At 40.3% G+C, this 20,552-nt stretch overlaps 1 protein-coding gene across 3 annotated transcripts in view; it reads right to left on the reverse strand.

Moving 5' to 3' along the window:
* The window catches only part of WAPL (WAPL cohesin release factor), a 126,817-nt gene that overhangs the window by 13,453 nt on the left and 92,812 nt on the right, over positions 1-20,552 (reverse strand). For 2 of the 3 annotated variants that reach the window (XM_040070607.2, XM_040070606.2), the window contains exons 5-9: positions 11,157-11,252; positions 8,074-8,226; positions 7,691-7,827; positions 5,607-5,718; positions 272-499 (exon numbers count right to left, since the gene is read on the reverse strand). In XM_040070607.2, the coding sequence (XP_039926541.1) occupies positions 272-499; positions 5,607-5,718; positions 7,691-7,827; positions 8,074-8,226; positions 11,157-11,252 (726 nt within the window). The remainder of the gene's footprint in view (positions 1-271; positions 500-5,606; positions 5,719-7,690; positions 7,828-8,073; positions 8,227-11,156; positions 11,253-20,552) is intronic. The other variant, XM_040070609.1, reaches the window with a different exon arrangement.

A 20,552-nucleotide genomic window follows, 5' to 3' on the forward strand; every position in this document is an offset into this window, starting at 1 on the left:
CGCTCCCTGTAACTAGCTACCCATAGCAGGGGAAACGGAGACTCAGACAGCTGAAGCACATCCTGACTTTATCCTTCTAACAAGCTTTGAAAAAAGAAAATTTAAAAAATTTAAAAAAAACCTTTGCAGTGCAGACAGGTATACATTGAAGGCAGATGAAACACCAGGAATCCCTTGCTGGGGATATGAAATGAAGGATGATGCCTGCAAGTTCCATTTTATTAAGCATTCCGCAACTGCCAGGGCTTTCCAATAAAAACATGTTACCCACCGTGATGTTTTCGAGATCAAGATGTTTGTTGTGAACAGTTTCACACAGCCTCCGAATTTTTTCCTTAATTTTATTCATGTCTTTTTCATTCAGCAGCTTGGCAGAGGAAGCATCTTGTTCCAATTCCAGGAGCCGTATCATCAGATCTAGGCTAGCTCTGTCTAAATCCATGTTCAAACGATCTCTACTCAGGATGTACATTAGAGCTGCTGTACAAAGGGACAAATTCTTGGGTTGGGAGAGAAAGAAAAAAAATCAGTTAGCTTTTACTAATCATTTTAGGCAGACCTTTTTCTATTTTTAATAAACAAGCTGAAGATTCATAAAAGAAAATGCCTGACAGGCCCCAGTCTTAGCACTTGCATGAGCACTCACTGTTGAATTCCTTCTAGCAAGTTACTAATGCATTCTCCTGACAAATAAAACAGACATAAAGCACTCAATATATTTACAAAGCCCCAGTAGAAAAGCAGGGATTTCTACTTTTTAGGTACTCAGTGCTGCAGACAGAGTAAGAAACAGTAACTCCAGTAACACAGGATTAGAGAAGAGACAGATGGCAGGGGAACAAAGTGAAACAGCTCAGAGTACACGGCAAGGTAGGTGAACATTCTGGTTCGAGGGGATGAACTGGTGACAGCACCAGAAAACCCAGAGATCGTGGGGACAGTGTCTGCAGGGAGGGAGTGCCTGGGGATATAACTTCTGATCCTGCCAAATCAGTCTGTCAGTTGATAGTTTATCCCAACTTTTCCAGCATAAACACCTTTTCTTTCCTGGGGAATTCTGCTTTTTGGAAGTAGCCAGAGTATAAATCAGCTTCCCCCTGTTCCCCTGTGCATCCCCATCAGTCCTTAATAAGTGAATGTTTTTAACCTGACCACCCATATCTTACACAGAATTGGTGTAGAGGCACATCTGACTGGCTAAAGAACACTTGATTCTTATTGAACAAGGAATTAAATTCCACCTTATGAGGCTCCAGAAAAGCCAAGGCAGAAGATGACTGCAGGAAGGGACAGATGGCAGTGAAGCGAAGCCATCCATCCCCGGTGTCTAAGTCCTGCACTTGCTCTGAGCTCCCTTTACAGGGAAGAGGAGAAATGTTCACTGGGAACAGAGATGTGCTGGGCACAAAACTGTCAGAAACCTCTGGCACCAGCTGGAGGAGTTGAGAGCTGGGGGTGTGTGGCGTACTGGGGTTGTGTGTCCTACTGAGTCCAACCCTCAGGAGTCAACATGCTGCATGCATCCATCACAACTGTTTCTGTATAAGGTAAATCAAACACGGAAAAAACCTAATTCTGGAATATAAATGTTGGACAGCTCAACAGGAAAGAGCAAAATTCTGTGTCATAGCAGAATAACATCTTGTTCAGGGTTCAGCCAACCACCAAAGCAATCATTATCTGCTCTGTTTATTTTGGAAGTAAGTAATAATCATACCTGGTCATACTAAGCAGCATCAGCATTTCCAAAACAGGATTAGGCAGCTGACACTCTATCAAAAGCTATGTCAAAACTCCTTCCTGTCTGAGTTAAGGAGATCCTCAGGTGGATAAAGACTTTAATCTGACCAACTACCAAAGATGCATTTGGACTACTGAAGGAAGGAAGCAAAGGTTTCCAAATGTACATCTTTCATGAACACATGAGGACAGGGTTGTTAAAAAACCCACAACACATTCTTAGCTGTGAGCATCGCTACCCCAGCCCTGCCAAATGCAGGGCAGACAGTATCTGTGTGACCTGCCTGCAGACAGTATACATTGTTTACCCTTGATTTTCATTCACTTTCTCCACTAAGCCTTGCAATTTCATCAATTACAGAAATTGTTCACTCTTCATTTACTTGCAGCTGGCTAAAACTGTACATGTCAGGTTCCTTGAAGAACTGGGTTCTTCCAGAATGGCAGTGAAGGACACAGGAGCACACACATTCCAGAGGAACCAAAGGTAAGGTAATCATTGTTCAGACAATGTGGGATTTCAACATCTATGAAGAACTAGATTTTAACGGTGAGTTTCCTGGTTTAAAAAAAAATAAATGCTCAAGGTCCCACGGGAGTTTCTATCAACCAGAAAGTATGCAGCAGTTAACAGAGGGAAAGTGCTGCATTTATAATCTGGGCTGCCATTATTTAGGCACTTCAGAAAGTCAGAGATTGTTCTTAGATTATTACTCAGAAATGCCTTACAGATACTCCAAAGTCTGCTGAGGGCAATCACACTCATTCTGTAAACCTCTGTAAGCCCTTGCCTGTTCCAGGTTCCCTTCTTTTCAACCCCAGCAGCTTTCCATTTTAATGGCAAGTAATGCTTCCTTTTCCCTCTGCATCAGCTCTGCCAACACATCCCTTCAGACCAGCCAGCCAGGTTTCAAGATACTTAAAAGTGATCAGATGATACTTAAAAGTGATCACCAAGACACAGCGCAGGAGGTTTCAGGCTGCTGGAAAAGCAAAAAGGATGGACTGGCTCTGTGTAACAAGAGCCAGGCTCCTGCCACAGCACACACACAGGAGGGATTCAGGGCACTAAGCCTCCAAAGGCTCATGTGCAACAGGAAAATAGTGATGATTTAAGAGCACCTCAAATGTGAATGGTGCTTGCAGCATGGAACAAACCTGCTTTAGCTTCATACCAGTGACAGGGGGTTTGTAAAGCTGGTTTCTCCTTGTCCCTATAGGCTTCATCCTGAATAAAACAATTCTACATTTTGCTCTGATCTTCTGCAAGTGTTTAATTAACCATACTGCCTGAAAGCTATCTCATGCCCTAACATACACACAAATCTGAGCTTGGAATGATGGGAAAATTGTTAGTACAAAAAAGTTTTGATCAGCATTCCAAGAGAACAAAATAGCTAACCAAAGAACCAAACCAACCCTCCCAAATGCCACTCTTACAGACTGCAGAAGAGTGATTTTTTGGGGATGAGCTTCCCCTATCCCATTCTATTCCTCAAGATGTGTAAAACACATTGTGCCTCCAAATAAATGCAGAGAAGACAAAAAAGTAAAATAAACAGAATTTGCTCTAAACATAAATTTCATGGTGTATCTAACTATGGATTTGCACTCCATACTTCTACAGAATTCAGGAAAACATCCTAGTTTGAACATACACTCCAGAAATGGCAGACCATTACACCCACTCTGATCCTTGTCTTCTCTTGCTTGTTCTATTTATACTCCAGCTTGTGGGAACAGATGGTTATTTTCTAGGGTTCAGCACTACATATAATGCACTTTTATCTTTTTTAAAGTTATTCTCATGCTGAAGACATTATAAAACCGCATTTCTGTGCTCAACTACTGACAGATATAATGGAAATACAGTTTTTATTTTAAAAATTAATAACGCTTCAGAATCTTTACAGAGCACCACTGAAGAGACAAAGTCAATTAAAACCTTATGCTTAAACACAAGTTTGCAAGAAAAAAATTGGTGGAACAAGTAACTTTCGTGTGGTTATTTTGAGGCATAGCTCTGTAAGATAGCTGGTTATTTTGTTTTCCCTGCTGGTTAAAGAAATGCCAGCTGTCAGTACCCCTTATGGAAATGTTAAGGGTCTCTTACACACTCAGTCTATTCCATTGCATCAGAACAACGAATGCAGTAGAAGCTCGTATTTGTTTCCATTAACAATGTCATTGTGGCACTTTTCCCATCTTCAAAATGCTTTAAGAAAATATTAACCAAATAATGGTGCGTTTTTAGCTCAGTCCTTACTTATCTTACAGGGATTTGAGCCATGCATGTATAGCTGAGCGTGGTTTACTATTCTTCAGTTACTTTGAACTGAGATTCACTGGAGAAATTTCTATTCATTTGGGAAAAAATAAATTTTCAGTGAAATAATTAGTGAATGAAAGGGTAGTAGAGACAGATAGCAGGCTTATCCAGAGATGACTGTGTTGAAGCACACACTGTCAGTAGTTAGGGCATATCCATTAGCATTTATCAAGAGTAGTTTGATAAGTCAGTAACTTCACAATACTGTAAAACCCGTACCAAGAATGTACTATAATGATATTCAAACATTAACTATCGATTTTTGTCTTTGACAAAATGGAGCATTTTATCAAATATACTGAAAATAGTGAATATAATCAATGCTTTTTGTTACTGCAGACTAATAATAGCATGCAATTTCCTTTTGAACTGTATGTGCGAGTTCTTTTGAAAACTAAGGAATAATGGTAGCTGTTAAAAGACAGCCAAAAATACACCCAGCAAGCTTGTGCATTTTCCAGGGAACTGTAGCTGTCCTCTGCTGATCTCCTGCAACTCAGCGGTGGCAACTGTCCTAAATAGAGTGACTGTACTTCATTTATTTCTAGTATCACTTGGCACTATTTTGACAGCTCACAAAATAATGAACTCATTGAAGCTGGTGCCTATGTTTTACAGTTAGCCATTGCTAATTTTTGAGGGAGATGGAAAATAAGCTATTATTCTGAATCAGTTACTTAAAACTACAGCTCTTTTTCTCGCCACCCACAGCAAGATGTCAAATACCATCTCTGAAATGCCTATTTCTGTGAGTGCCAAGTCGCATTCTGCATTGTACGTCACTCTTCTAGGGCTATTACAGAAAACCATAAACCTGACTGATACACATATCTACTACCCATTTCAAGTAAAACCTCACCTTTTCAGCTTTTGTAAAAATATCTCAAGGGATACCCCACAGAGGTAACATTGATAAGGGAAACCAAACTATTTAACTGTTTAGGAGTTTAACTCTCAGGTCATGTTACCATAAATAGATAAAATTTACCTTTCCTAGAATCCAACAGAACATTATATACAATCAGGGCATCCTAAAACTGCAATTACAGCAGTGCTCAAGGAGACGAGCACAAGACATGAAAAAATTCCCTACAGCAGCTACAGAAGAGGTGACAATTCCCACACAAGGAAGTCTGGAGACGAGCACTTAGAGCCACCTCTAAATATATGGAGGAAGGATTCCTTTCAAATGTAAAACACAACAATAAAACTCTTTAAGAAGCTTAAGAATAAATAAAATAGCAATCCAAAGCACAGTTCATTTTTACAGAATCCCTAGGTTTTTTAAAAAAGGATTTCCAAACCCAGAAGCATGTGAACAGAGGAATAAGGAATTTGTCAGTGGAACACAGGTGCTCTAATTTTTTATGCCACTAATGAATGCTTCCAGAAGCACCATTAGATATGCTATACATGAATATATACACATGTACACACACCAGGACACACGACACTGGCTGCCTGGCCTTGAACAAAATCCCCACCCAGCAGAGACAGATCTCAACAAACTTCAGTGACCTGCCCAATGTCTCCATACCTGGTGGTGCTGGGAATCATCCAGTGTTTTGAAAACCATGGCCACCATCCCGTGCGCTCGCAGGTGCATTCGGAAGCTGGGCATGGCGCACTTGGTGGCCAAGCTGATTACACTGCAGAAGATTAACTCTGGGTTAGGACCACTCCAATGACCACACTCAACAAGAGCAGCAGATAAACAAGTTTTCAACACAAGACTGAGCACGTGCCTCAGACCCTGGCAAACTTTCGGAATGGTTCTTCTAAAATTTGTGTGAAGCGGGTCTGTAACTGGGGAACAGTGAGTGGTGTGCAGTGTTTTATTCAAATTGCTTACCGGCACCAAACTCTGTCTGCTTTAGTTTAAGCTTGGCTAAAAACAGGATTTTAAAGGGCAGCCTGAATTTGCTTCTTTAAAAAAAACAGCTGAAAATTAAATTAAAATTAAAGTGCCATGGATTAAGCATGAAGCTCTGATATAAGACATGGGAGAGCTCATTATGGACCTACAGTACCTCAAGGCACTATGAGAAATTGTAAATGTGAGCTTCCATTGCTATCTAATGGTTATCTGAGACTGACTAGCCTCACTTATGCATAACATTGCTTACACATACGACTTTTTTTAATATTTATTGCTGCATTTATGATTGATGGAAACAATATAGATTTCAGAAAAGATCTGACAAATGTATCAGCTAATCAGTGACCAGCAGAAGAGTTTATTTTAATAATGACAGCCTTCCCCTAGCTTTCTCAGTAAGCTGTCTGCCATTTCTAGCACAGTGCAACATAACAACTGCTAAAAATACATTGCTTTTAAATGTGCACTAATGTGGGAGTGATTCTGCAATCAAGTCTTCCATGACTGCTGAGGAATCTGCCTATAAGAAATTCACACAGGAAGGTGTTTAAAAGAACAAGTGGTCTTTCTGTCCCCAACCACAGCAGCACCAGTTAGAGCTTACCGATCTGTTTGAATCTTTTACGTCTACTCCTATCTTTACACACTGATTTCCTTTGGAAAAACACTTTCCTTTTAATTTGTTAACTGAAAGAAAAGATTTTCGTTGTGTTTATATGCTACATTCCATTATATAAATTTATGAAGAATTAGTTTAAAATCTGAGTAAGTTTGCCACATGAGCAAATAAGGAGCACTCGTATCAAAAATACTCAACTGTCATTATAGTAGTAATTGATTCTTATCATAGTGTATAAACAAATTGGGTGATAGAGTTCTTGTACTTGTACTCCAGCAACAATATTCACGACTAATTTCTATGAAACAAATAAATTTTAAAGTAGCTTAGAGGCATAGGAAGCTTTTTCTCAGCCACAGTCAAATCACAAATAAAGCACTGCCATCACCTCTCTCTATGGATTCAAGTTTTTCTTTCTCTACTATTTTAGTTTTACTGAACACAAAGAAAAATGTAGGTATATAAAAAAATATTATTTCATGGTTATTTTATTTAACATTATTACAATTACTTTCATGTCCAAGCAATTGACACCGGTATCAAGTCACAAACTTTTTTAAAGCAAGGTTAACATTTTAGATGCCAACTTCACAATAATGTGTAACTTAAATATGAAGAGTAGTGCAAGACAAGTTAAGGAACCTCCCTAATATTGAGGCCTCAGCTCTTCTAGTGGGTGCCAGTTATGTTATTTCTCAACAGAAGATAAAGAACAGGCAGTTGAAGTTAACATCTCACTATCACCTCCGTTTTTCATCAAACTCTGCAGTCTTAGGGATTTTATTTTAGAATTGAATTTACATTAAAAACGGAACAGCTATCACACGTAAGATGCACGAAACAAACAATTTATCAGAAGGTATTTTTTTAATTTACAGCAAGGATAACAAGTGTGTCAAAGATGCCTCCTACTGCAAAATTTACTATTTCATCTTCATAGCCATAGTGCTTATGATTACTCAAAAGATACTCTCTTAATTATTATTTTGAGATTTTACACTTCATGGCAGAAGTGCCAGGTAAATGTCAATGACATTTTAAAGCGTGGTCACTTCTGTGATGCATATTTAATTCAGTATCTCTTTTAAATATAGGTTCACTGTTTTGTATTAAGATGTCTTACCTAAGGCAACGTGTGTTTAGGGGCTGATTGCTCTTCAATCCACTTAGCAAGTACTCAATATCATCTGTGAACTCTTGATTTTCACCAAATTCCACTACATCATTGAAGTGCTTTACATGCTGAACAACAGTGTATAACTGGAAAAGACAAATATGTTGACCTAAGTAAGTTGCTCTTGGGATTGATAATAATCTTAACAAGTACAGTTTAAAAATCTATTCAGTTTTAAGTGCAAGGAAACATTAAGATGTTAATAAAAGCCATTCAACTATTTAGATAAAAATATTATTTTTAATAGGAAAGCCAAATTGCTTGACACTGTTCCTTCAGTAGTTAGGATTACTAGTAATTCTTTATCTTAAAAATTTGTTAAGAATACTTACTTCTTTGTCTTCTTTCCTACATTTCAATGCAGTTACTATCTCTTGATAGGGCTGAGTAGGTATTGTCACAGTTTTTATCACTTTGGGAGGTGGTGCAGGAGCCTTAAAAACTCCATCATCTTTATGAATTGCCTCCTTTGAAGATAGCCTTACCTATTAATAAGAAAGTGCTAAAATGGGCAGATGTTTTGAGCATGAAAACATACACTAAATACATCAGGAAACAGTACAGGTGTGCAATTGTCAAACTCACACTTTGGGACTATTTAGTCCTTGCCTTGCACTACCAAGATGTACCTAAGCTGTGTGACAATGTGTCTACTCTTAAATACAAAAGAAAAAAAAAAAAAAAAGAAAATCCCATTTCCAAGTATCAGGAAAGCTCCAGCAGAACTGTGAAACTAAAACCAGCGGAAGAATAAAATGTCCTTTATATTGGTTCCTTAAGCTTTAGGGTAAGCAAACCCACCAAATTCAGCGTTTAGAACCAGTTACTTGTTGCTCTTGCGCACTGGAGCTTCCAGGAATGAGCAGGCTGGTGGCACTGCACAGGACACTGCACTCCTGTCCAAGCTTCCAGCCTCACATCCAAACTCTACCTGGCCTGGAGGCTGGACACTACCAGGACACGGATGGCAGCAGCACAACAAAAGCCACACAAAAGCAGGCACAGAGCTGGCCTCAAACCAGGCGGAGCACACTCTCAGCATTCTCTTATTTGTGCTGCTCATTATTTCAGGAGCATAATGCCATAGCACAAAATACAGCAAAACCTGTTCTGCAGGGAGTAGAGAACTTGATGTTAGGTCTGGAATAACTACTGACAGGTTTCCAGACAACTCAGGCAAGTATTACAGGTTCCTCCTCAACTTACTGACAGCAATGCTGTATTAGTTTGAGGCTACTACAAGCTGAAGTGCAGCTTTTATCTTCAGATTACTTTTTTGGCACAAAATCTGGTATGAAGACAAACTACAGCAAACAAGGCATATGGAAAAAGACCTCCAAATGCCAAATCCTAAACGTACAAGTGCCAATGGGCATGTACTCACCCTCAAGCTCTCAGAAACATAATGTACTTAGCTTCCTTACACAAAAAAATGAGAATATTTTAAAACTATGACTGAAAAAATAGAATTAACATGCAGCCACAGAAGATGCATGACCTGTTACTCCAGGGGACAGCTGGAGAGAAAGCCTTGCTGTGCACTGTACGCTGACAGACAAAACTAAAACAAAAGCCAAAAGAAGCTGCTGTATTACTGAAGTACTCTTTACATTCTGCCTCTATCACTGTGGCATTTCAGTATTCAGTCACTTAAGTACCAGTGGCAAAATGGTAATAAACGACCCTGAAAAACCGGTTTGGAGCACGTACTGCAGGACTGATCTTATCAGTCTGTGAACACAGGAGAGCCACTGAAGGATCTCCTCCAAGTCTCGGTGAATGGCTGCCCCTTCAAAGCAAACTCCAAGGGCTCCTGGAGAGGCCCGAAGAGAGCACTTGGCATAAGCAGTTTGCATGCTGGGAGCTTCTCACCATAAACCTCAGACAGATTTCTCCCAACCTTCAGGTGACAAATTTCTCGAGAAATTCAAGAGGCAGGATCGATCGTATGTGCAGGAACTACCACTGAACATTTGGATCAGGGCTCATTTACTCATAACTCTGAAGTACTACACACATGTAAATCACGGTTAAAAACCATGTCTGAGCACTCCAGATGTACATCATAGCAACAGCACACACAAACTCCCCTCAGTGGTTTCTTCAGCCAAACCTCTACCACATTACTGAACTAATATTCTGATGGTTCCGATACAAAGTGCAAATCTGACAGAAAACAAAAGTGACGGTCTGAATGAATGATCCAGACATTTCCCTAGGCTGAAAAAGCCATATTCAAAGTCTGTCTGACAAGGCTCGCACAAAACCTGCCCTTAAGTCAGCTATCAGAGTACTTCACAAAAATCAGTACCAGGAGAGTCAGTAAGCAACAAAACCTTCACTTCGAAGGTAAAATGAGAAAGGGTTTAGGAAAAACCCAGGGCTGAAATTTCTGCTCTCTCCTCAAACTCTAGTGGAAATGGCTGTTTTCAAATCAGTTATCTGCATTTTCCAGGCAGTGCAGCTAACACCCAAAGAAGGCTGCTCAGAATACTGAGAAGGCAACCAAAAACAATCACAAATCAAAGAGGAAGAAGTACCAGAACACCACAAACAGGGGTAGAATTAAAAAAAATAAAAAATCAAAAAACAACCACCGAAAAAAAACCAACTACAAACTGGTGACAACAACAAAAGCTGAAGACTTATCACTGCAAAAATATCTACTTTCTGATTTTCTGTACTCAGGCCACTACTGTCAGCAAGGCACCAAATGAAATTTTGTTTATTTACCATGTACAATGCTCTCTTAAAATAATCAGTAACAACTTCTACAGATGTAAGCCAAAGACCCTGGATTCTCAGAGTCTCAAAAGAGTTAAAAAACAATTACTCTGAGTATCAAAACAACCGCTGACTTTTGGACAAGCAACTTCAAAAACTGTTTTCACCCCGGTCTAATTTTTTGATATCCAAAATGTCGATATTAATATTTCTGACTGTACACAGAAAATGGTGTTTCTTTCACAGTATCTAAAGACTTAAGTCAGCAATCAGCACTAGTCCATTAGAAAGGAAAAATAAATGAAAAAGCTCTTTTCAAGTTTTTCCCTTTTTCTATCAGTAATTTGCTGACTTCTGTGTTCATTAGTAAATTAATCCTGGGAGTTCTCTCAGAAAACAAAATGGAGTCCATTGTTAGAAAGCTTAACTTCAGCAGGTTGGGGAACATAACTTGAAGTATTTTTTGGTAATTCCATATTGAAGCGATATAAAAGATCCTATTCTACAGTATTTCCACTAACAATTTCTTTTCTATCAAATTCCAATGGCTCACATCACAAAGTGGACTTCATTCTGAATTACTGTGACATTACCAGATAGCAAGAACGTGGGTTTTTTTAAAAAATGTAAGTATCAGAGAATCTTGAAAGGAGATTTAGTAAACCTGAGAAATAAACAACAATCTACTTACTGGTACACTGGGAGTTTTCAAAGCTGGTGGTGCTGGCAGAGCCTCTGATTCTGGCTGGTTCCAGTGTCTAGCATTATACACTGCTTTTGTGGGAGACTAAAAGATAAAAATAAAAGTTATTTCTTAAGTAAATTCCCAGTAGTCACTATACACTTCGAAAATTGTTGTAGCAATACTGTAGCCAAACAAGGAAAACAAGCCTCATTTTCCCTGCTGAATTCCCAGCAAAGCAAGTTCTCAGTATCACAGGTATTGAAAAAATCAGACAGACTCTGAAGCATCTGATGGTTTTAAAGACATACAGATCCACTCAAATGGTACAAGATACGATATTTATGTATTTAAAGAATTTTTCAGTTGTCCCATCTCTTCAATTTATTCAAAGCCAAAAGGTCTGCAACCTTCCTAAGGACAAAAACTGACAGCTCAAGGGGGAAAAAACATGTTAGCAAACACCACGTCAGTAGAAATGACTGGTTTACAATCAAAATGCAGAACTCATACAGACTTTGATGCCAGGAGGAATAAAAACACTCAAACAAAATGCCTTAATCCATATTAATAAATTAAGAAGCCTTTTTTTCGTCTTGCTCAAAAATGTGTCAAGGCAAATCAAAATGCATCAAAATTCACTGTCCTTCAATTTCTGGAAAACATAACACACTCCTCAGAAGAAGCAAAGAATTCTATTTCCACATTCATGTTAACCAATCTACTTGCTTAGTATTGTTCTAGACTAATCATTACAATTTTCGCAATTTCCCACCATGCCATGTATCAAGTAAACTGCAAGTACCTGCTTCCTCACAGCACTCAGGCAGCATCTTAAATGTGAAAAAATAATTTCAAATAAACTTTTTCTATCAAAATATAATGTATCAATTATTTAACCCAAATACAGCTCAAGCTCACAGAGAAGCTACATGTGGCAAGCCTTAGGACCAGCCAGGGATTGAGCAGCATTCCACAAAGTGCAACAAGGTTCTGGCATGCCAAAAGCTAGAAGGCAATTCTCTGAGTCAAGGGTTTCTGTATTATTGCAGAGTAAAACTCTGCTGTGCTGCAATTTCGCTCTTCACAAGAGAAAGCCCTACCGAACAAAATTACAAGGAATATTAGCAGAATGAAAGAAATATCAGAGCCCAAAAGCACTAAACCATTCCAGTTTCCAGAAAAGAGAAAAGCCTCCTTCCACCCTAGAGTGTGCTTTGATATGGTCATGAGGAACTTGGACTGTTAAATTATGTTCCTAAAGCAGTGCTCATGTCCCATTCATCAACACGTACACAGCGGTTATTATCTTTCATCAGTTTTGCAAGGAAGCTCTTTTAGACAATATCTGTTCAGCTCAAAAAGTTTAACTGAGAAACCAGGCTCATGTTCAGGACAGCACAGTTACATGAGGACATCTGGGCCAAAAATAGGAAGAAAGTGTCCTACGGATCCCTATTTGAAAACAGGTTACAAAACGGTTCAGATGTTGACTCTCTTTTCTCCTCCACCTTTCCGAGCAGCAAATATTGACCTGCAATCTGACTCAGGGTCTGCAATGAACAAAGAAAGGACAATTTGCAAACAAAGGTATATAGATATAGATATATTTTTAATTAAGAAAGATACAATTTCAGAGATATCTGCCATGGAAAAGAAGCACTGAGTGTTTTTGTTTCCTGAATGGCTCACAATTGCTCCACACTTCATTTTAGCGCCTATTTCAGATTGGCAAGAGCGGGTGCCCTATCCTGGGACACAGGATAATTCAAGGAGGTAGCACACTCTGTCAGGTCACCAGCACGGTGCAGCATTTTATAGACTCAGACTAGACTGGGGTGAAATTCTCAGCCTGTGTGCTCCTCTTCCTTCAGGCTCGCCCTGGCAGGCACAGGGGGGCAGAGCCGGGGTGTGAGCTCGCCCTGGCGAGGCAGCAGCTGGGCTGTCCCTTGCTGACCCCACCACGAAGCTCCTGCAGCCTCCTCGGCTTTTCCAAAGAGCACCTCCGCTGTGCACACACACAGACCCGCAGGAAGCACATTCAGCGCTCAGGAGGAGTTAAAACAAAGGACACAAACAGCTGTGGCAGTGGAACCAAAAGGGCCACGCAGCGTTAGTGTGTCTTCCTCAGCAGAGAGCAACAGCTGATGCGTAGGAAAGAGTTCAACAGGGCAAACAGATAAAAGCAAATGCCTTCTAAATACTCAGGGCTCACAGGCTTCCAAAGATGGCAGGCTTTTTGTTTAACAGTCAAAAATGGGCTTTTCTTCTCTGCTTTCCCTTAATCCCTTACTAAATCAAAAGCTAGAGCATCCCAAAGTGTTTTGTGACACGGCACTTTACAACTTAACCATTACTAGTGCAATAGAGCAAAGAGGCTACATTTTACATAAGAAAACAAGTAATGCCACCAATAAATGCCTGTTCTGAGAAACGAGGACATCTGCCTTTAATAGCTCTCTTGTAACAGAGCCTGAAGTGCAGCTGGAAATAGTACTCCCTAAATCTCACATACCTACGGAAGGGTAGTTTTAGCCACCATTCCTTCTAGTATCTTCCACTTCAAATCGGAAAAGATCTCAACAAGAGATTGGCCTGTGATTTCATACCCCCCCAGCAGTATTTCCTTAGACACCCCACCACCCGCTCGGTCTCACAGTGCCTGCACACAGCTGGTCCACAGAAACACACCTGCAAAAATCCAACACTGCTTCCTTGAAAAAATATGTTCTGATCAGTTCTAACACATTATGCAGAGTCTTTGGAGCCTCTCTTACAGCTCACGTGGACTTTGACATCAGCAAATACATCTCTCCTTTCCAACCACCTCTTAAAGCAACCTTCCCATTTTCCCTTGCAGCACAGAATTAGGATGAATTTCCGGAACAAGTGCAAAGAAACTGCCCCAATACCGATGAGCCAGTGAGCACTGTGTGGACTTGCTTTGGATTACTGTCTGACAGAACTGAAGCCAGGAAAAGTATCAAAGATCAAATGGATGCTAGGGAAGAAAGACTTTTCAGAAGGGCTTCATCACAAAAGCAAAGAGGTTGGTTTGTTTGGTTTTGGGGTGGTTTTTTTAAGGCAACTCAAATGCTTGTGATAACAAGCTTCCCTGAACAAGCAACAGGGATATTTAAACAGCAATAATTTAAGAAACTTTCCCTTAAAGACAAGAAAACCTTGCAATTATTCAAATAACGCCGACTTTTCTTTAACAATTCCTTCTCTCAAGACTAACTTGGAATAGGTGCAAGTGGAAGCACATCATCCCTTTGAATTTGTGTTCTTAAGGCAAATAGGTTCTGCAATATTAATCAGCTGTAAGAGCTTCTGCTGAGTAGCAGAGGAGTTTCCTCTTCCTGTACATCTAGAACTGACAGCTGTTACAGATACATGTCTGACAGACTGCAAATATTCCAGGGTGGGTATAAGGCATATGGTACTGTGCTTTTGGGGGGTGAATGCAGATACAAAACCAGAACTAACGCCAGGGATTTTACAGAATGCACAGAGTTGTCTCTTTTATAAGCTCATTTCCAAATGGCATCAACTATGGGTCATGCTCAACCTCCCACCCCCGAAAGCTGAAATTTTCAGGGGCTGGCACTCTGCACAAACTGATGCAGCACTGCCTGCCATTCATGGATGTAAGAATAGCAGAAAAGAAGAGCCAGGGACATGAGTCACACAGAAAATACTAGCAAAACAAGACAGAGCATCTATCTGCAGGCAAGAATGATTTCCAAGGTAGAAGACTAAGGCAAAAGAAAACTCAAGAACATTTTTAACAGATAACCTGACAAATGAATTATTTATATCTGAAATGCATGCAGTAATGCTGTATGCCAGATACTTGTCAAAAAGACAAGTTCCAAAAAAACCCCAGTAAACAAAATATATGAGTTACCACTCTGTATTCATCATCATTAAGAGTACTATCCTGTCCTGCATGCCTCAGTTTGAACAGGAAAAAGGTAACAAGCAGGTTATGCAGCACAGAAATATTCATAATGGACAGTTTCTTTTGAAAAGGGAAAGGAGTGAACATCACTCAGAGCAATGAAAAAGAAATCACACTTCAAACTAGGAAGATAGAGTATCAATTCAGCACAGGCTGAGCCACATTACAGAATGGAAAAAAATGTTAACTTGGACTCCAGATAAGAGCAGTTTTCAACAGCAGTTTAAAACCAGCACCAAGTCATTTTTACAGTGTTCAAAATCTGAGCTGCATCTCCATTATTTGGATCAAGATACCAAATTAATGCCAATAAACCACTGCCATGGACCAGTTAATTGTGAGGTGCTATCACTTAACTCCATTTAAACACAAAACACATAATGCACACACGTAGCCAGACAACTACGAGCTGTTAGTCAGACAAGGTTTAAGAGTATCAGACAACACAAGGAGCACGGGAAAAAAAGGTCACTGAAGCTTTTCTTGCATCAAACTTCTGAAGAACTGCAAAATGTTTTTTCTTTCTTCAAGCTCAAAAAGAGGCCCACAGGGCACGAGAAGATGATGGGTCCAACACCCAAGTGAAACATGAAAACAGAACTTAAGAAACAGCACAATCTGAAAAATGAGATTCATTAACAGAAATAGCCAATGATGTTCTGTATGCTGCTTATGCTGAGTGTATTCAAAGCTCAGCTCAGAAGCAGAAGACATACAGTTATGGTCACTGACTTGGCCTGAAACCTTTATTAAGCCTAATTTAAGAGGACAGGGTACAATAATTTAGACATATCACCTCAATACTGGAAACATAATGCTTTGTTCAAGAGAAAAGAAAAACCTGCAGTTCAAGGAACACCCCGGCACAAACACTTCCCAGCACCAATCACACAAATTCCCTGCTCTCTTGGTTGGGAAAGGCAGAGAGAAGCAGGCAAACAGACACACATCCCCCTCCCCTCCTCCTGTGTCATCCACCCAAAGTTTATCAAACTACTAACCTTACAAAATTGTAACTGCAATGAAATTCCAGAGGTCAGACAGCTGGGGTGTGTGTACACCCACAGAAACATTTCCATTTGGACAGTAAAAAGCTCTGTTCAAATAAACCTCCCGGCTGACCGCAGTTACAGCTCTGGGGATTGCATCACTGAGTCTGGGGATGCTGACCTGGCCGCTCCCCATGCGACCAAACCTCACATGCACCTCCAGAGAGCACCTACCTCATGCCCCCTGCTACCAGGCTTCGCCTACACCAGGTCAAAATAAAGCTGATTCAAAGTAAAAACTGAAATGTGTCCAGCAAGGACACTGGGCCCTCGACATCACCCATTTCCCCCTCAAGACGCGCTCACATCCCATCGTTCCGTTCTCGAACGCACATCAAGTCACAGAAGGAGCTGAGTGATCCAGCCATGCTCACACAGTACACAGGAGCTGTGAAGACAATTTTGCAATTCATCTGCATATAAATTAAGCTCCCACTGACAAATGAAACTGGTATTATTTTAATCCCTTTGAGTGTTTTTCCCATTTTAGAACTTCCTACAGGACTGAGACCTTGTGCAATGTAACATTTATCCTACACAGCTATCCTGCATTGCCAAATTACTAAAACATTAAGTTAATTACTGGAACTATGAAACTGATGTCCGTGTGAGGTTTTCTTGCAGGGAATGTGAGGATGGAAGGGGGAATCTAGTTTCAAAAACACTTTAATCAATCTTTGCTTCTTGCCTTAGAGCTAATACCAGTAGGAACTGGAAGTGTAAAATGCCACATTTCCACCGTGACATTAAACATTTTCCATTCAACTTGATTTTTCTACTTCCTGAAAATGCACAGGAGGAGAGAATTTCCATGCTTATTTTTCATTTGTTCCTCTCGCCTCTATGAGGACTTAGCCTGTTATGCTCACTTTGTATCTCTCCCCTCTCAGACAATGCTGCTAACATCTCTGTTGACACCACCTAGAAAACAGGCATTTCCAAGAATGCTGCTACCACAGTTCTACCCAACACTTGAAGAAGCAGTTTTACCAGGTGGAAGGATCCCAGCTTGCCATCTACCAGAACACTCTCTTCACCACAGTTTAATATGAAGGAGTGAGAAGAAAATAATTTTGATCAGCATCAAATGATTATCCTCAAGTGAGGAGACCAACTCCTGGCATTTGCTTTCAGTCCAAGATGGCTTTGAGGTGCTAAACCCCAACTCAATTTCAGTAAAATTACAGCAGCTGCCTCACTCTTCAATTTAGGTGACTAATCTAAAAACCTGCCAGTCCTGACTAGTATCCTGTTTACTAGCTTACACATTAAGAATTGGTTTTGGTCTATTTACATTAATAATAATGAAAAAGCCTCTAAATCGTAAGCACTTGGAAGCCAGTATTAAATAAATATGCTTATAGAAGAATTTGGTTTTGCAAACGTTAGGTGAAATAATAGTGTCAACATGAGACTTTGGCTTCTAACAAATCAGCTAATGAACAGATTTATTTTCACCTTTTATAATATTTTATCTTTTAAATTTATTTTTATTCCAGCAATATAAAAATTGCTTACTACAGACAAGCTGATGATAACTGGCTGGTACTTGTAACAGCTCATCTCTTGTTTATCATTCCAACAAAACGTATTTGGATTAAAAAATCCCCGCAAAACCCACTTCAGTTCAGGACTGGGCAGCAATCTGCCAGAAGCACCAATCAGCAAATGCAAGGAATGCACTGCAGAAGCAGCAACAGGCAAGTCACAAGCTGTCAGCTCTGCCCAGCCCCTGCTGACAGACAGGCTGGGCTTAGCACTGAACTGAGAGGTCACAGGACATTTCAACTGCCCAAATTCAGCTTCACTCCTCAATGGAGTCAAAAGTAATAATCCTTCCTCTAAAAAATAAGTGATTTTGACTTTCCAAATTAGGATGCAAGGAGCAGTTCAATGTGCATGGTTATCAGCAGCTTCTAATCACTGGCACACTTTAGGTAAAGGTTATACAAGCAGTTCTTTTTAAAATGAGCCCTGGCCAGTCTGCTCTGATCCTACCATTATATGTATAGAAAGGGCTATGACGGACTGCAAAACTTTTGAATTATGATTCCACGGCTGCTTTTCCAGGATTGTGTATTTGAAATAAGCTGAGGGAAAGTAATTAAGCAAAAATCACATAGCTTTGTGCACTTGAGATAGACTAATTTCACATCCTCTAAAACTTAAAAATGAAAGAGCAAAGAAAAATCTTTAAAAATCTGATTTGGGGAAACGCTGATTCGTTTGCAGGCCAGCAATGAAACGTTACTCGCAGGATGCCTTTGATAAACATCTACTGTAGAGTGCAACAGAAGCTAAGTGGAAAACTACAGACCACAGTGCAGCCTAGTTTCTGTCCCCTCCCACGCACACGTCACTGTCACATTAGCCCTAAGATTACTCAGCCAGCCCAGAGCAGGCACGGGTTCGTACTTCTCCAATTCCAAAATACTTTCAAAGACCAGGTATAAGCATTTCATTTTGAACTTCTAGCTTACTTACACCCAGCATTTGTTTCAAACTGGTATTTATAGCTCCTTCCAGTCAGCACGAAACACCCGTGGAGAAAGCTCCCATCAAACTGTAAAAGATCTCTTATACCCTTCAAACATGTATTACAACAAATGCTATTACAAACAAAAGCTCACACTTATGTTTCTTGTTCAGGTATTGACAGCTTCTGACAGTGCCCAACCTTATAACAGGAGTATGCTATTTTCCATGATGAAATTGACCTCCTCATGGAAAAAAAAACAACTGCCTATAGGACAAGAAAGATGCATTTAAATAACAAACTAAGGACTAGTTGCAGATCAGACTGAAATCACAAAGAAGAAAAAAAGAATTTTTTTTCCTGGTTCAGCATTTGGAATTCAACTGGAATTAAATGCTCTTTACACAATATTGATTCAACATGTCCTCCCAACTCACCTGTCCAAAGACCACACTTGGAAATCTTGCACACGTTTCTGTACCTTGTTGGGTACAAAAACTTGACTGAAACATGAAAAGCAATAGTTCCAGGGTTATGACTGGCTCAAGCTTTTCTCCTGGATACCAAGTTCAGCAGCAGTCTGTTGGCTAAGCCACGTCTGAATCCAGCAGTGACACCACTGTCAGTACCAACCCTACTGACATCACTTGATCAAAGTGCTGCGCGTAATCCCGCTAACGCCGCTGTGCTTAGGGAGCATCTCTCAGCTGCAGTGTTGACTTAACCAGGTTAACATGACTTAATCTCCCTTCTTGGGGCCCCTCAACTCAGTAGATACAATAGTTTAGAGTTTCCCAGTGAACTGGACTAAGATTTATGTTAAATGTTTCCTTTTCAGTGAGTTATTTTTATAGTAATAGACAATGCTGGGCAACTGAAGGCACAAGGGAACAGAAGGGAGCTGAGAGACCAAAGGAAGAGCAAAAGCAGCATAACCATGTGCTTCTCTCAGTATTTTTTGCCTGTTTCAGGTAAAATCAATCCTTACAGTCGATGGGGCTTTGTTGGGTTTGGGACTGGGTTTTTTTGGTTGTTTTTTTAATGCATCATCCACGATCTCAGCTTTTCCTGGCAAATGCAGTCCACACTAATGAAGGAACTTTCTAGCAATGCCACTTCAGTGCACTGAAGTGCACTAAACTTTAACATCACTCTAAAAGTACTGTTACCAAAATGTTCCCAGGCACAGCAAGCAGTGAAAGCCAAATGCCATGGCACACAGTAAGGCAAGGAGGGCCCCATGGCAGGCAGACACCTGTCAATTAACAGCTATCATTTGATCTAGCACATCCCAATCAAATCTGTCACTATCTCAAACTCATTGAGCCTCCTGGGAGCTGCCAGAAAGGACTGCTGTGATCTAACTCCAGCTGGCAACTAAGCCCAACCCAGCTCCTTGTTTACACACCCCCAGTGGGATGGGGGAGAATCCAAAGGCTAGAAGTGAGAAAATACTAAAAGAGATAAAGACAGTTACACAGGGAAAGCAAAAGCCACAAATGCAAGCAAAACAGAACAAGGAATTCATTCACCACATCCTATGGGCATGCAGTTTTTCAGGCATTCCCAGGAAAGCAAGGCTCCACTGGGAGTAAGGGCTACTTGGGAAGACAAAGGCCATCTCTCCAAAGGTGTGTCCCCACTTCCTTATTCTCCACATGTTTATATTGCTGAGCACAATGTCATATGCTATGGAACGTCCCTTAGGTCACTGCAACCTGCTGTCCCCTCCAAACTTCCTTGCGCACCCTGTCTCCTGGCTGCTGGGGTGGGATGAGGAGCAGGAAAAGCCTTGGCTCTGAGTAAGTGCTGCTCAGCAATAACAAAAACATCCTAGCACTACCAATGGTGTTCTCAGCACAAACCCAAAGCAGCCCTGGAAGAGCTCCTCTGATGAAAATTAACTCCATTCCAGC

The sequence above is a fragment of the Hirundo rustica genome, chromosome 8 (assembly GCF_015227805.2).
Source record: "Hirundo rustica isolate bHirRus1 chromosome 8, bHirRus1.pri.v3, whole genome shotgun sequence".
Taxonomy (NCBI): domain Eukaryota; kingdom Metazoa; phylum Chordata; class Aves; order Passeriformes; family Hirundinidae; genus Hirundo; species Hirundo rustica.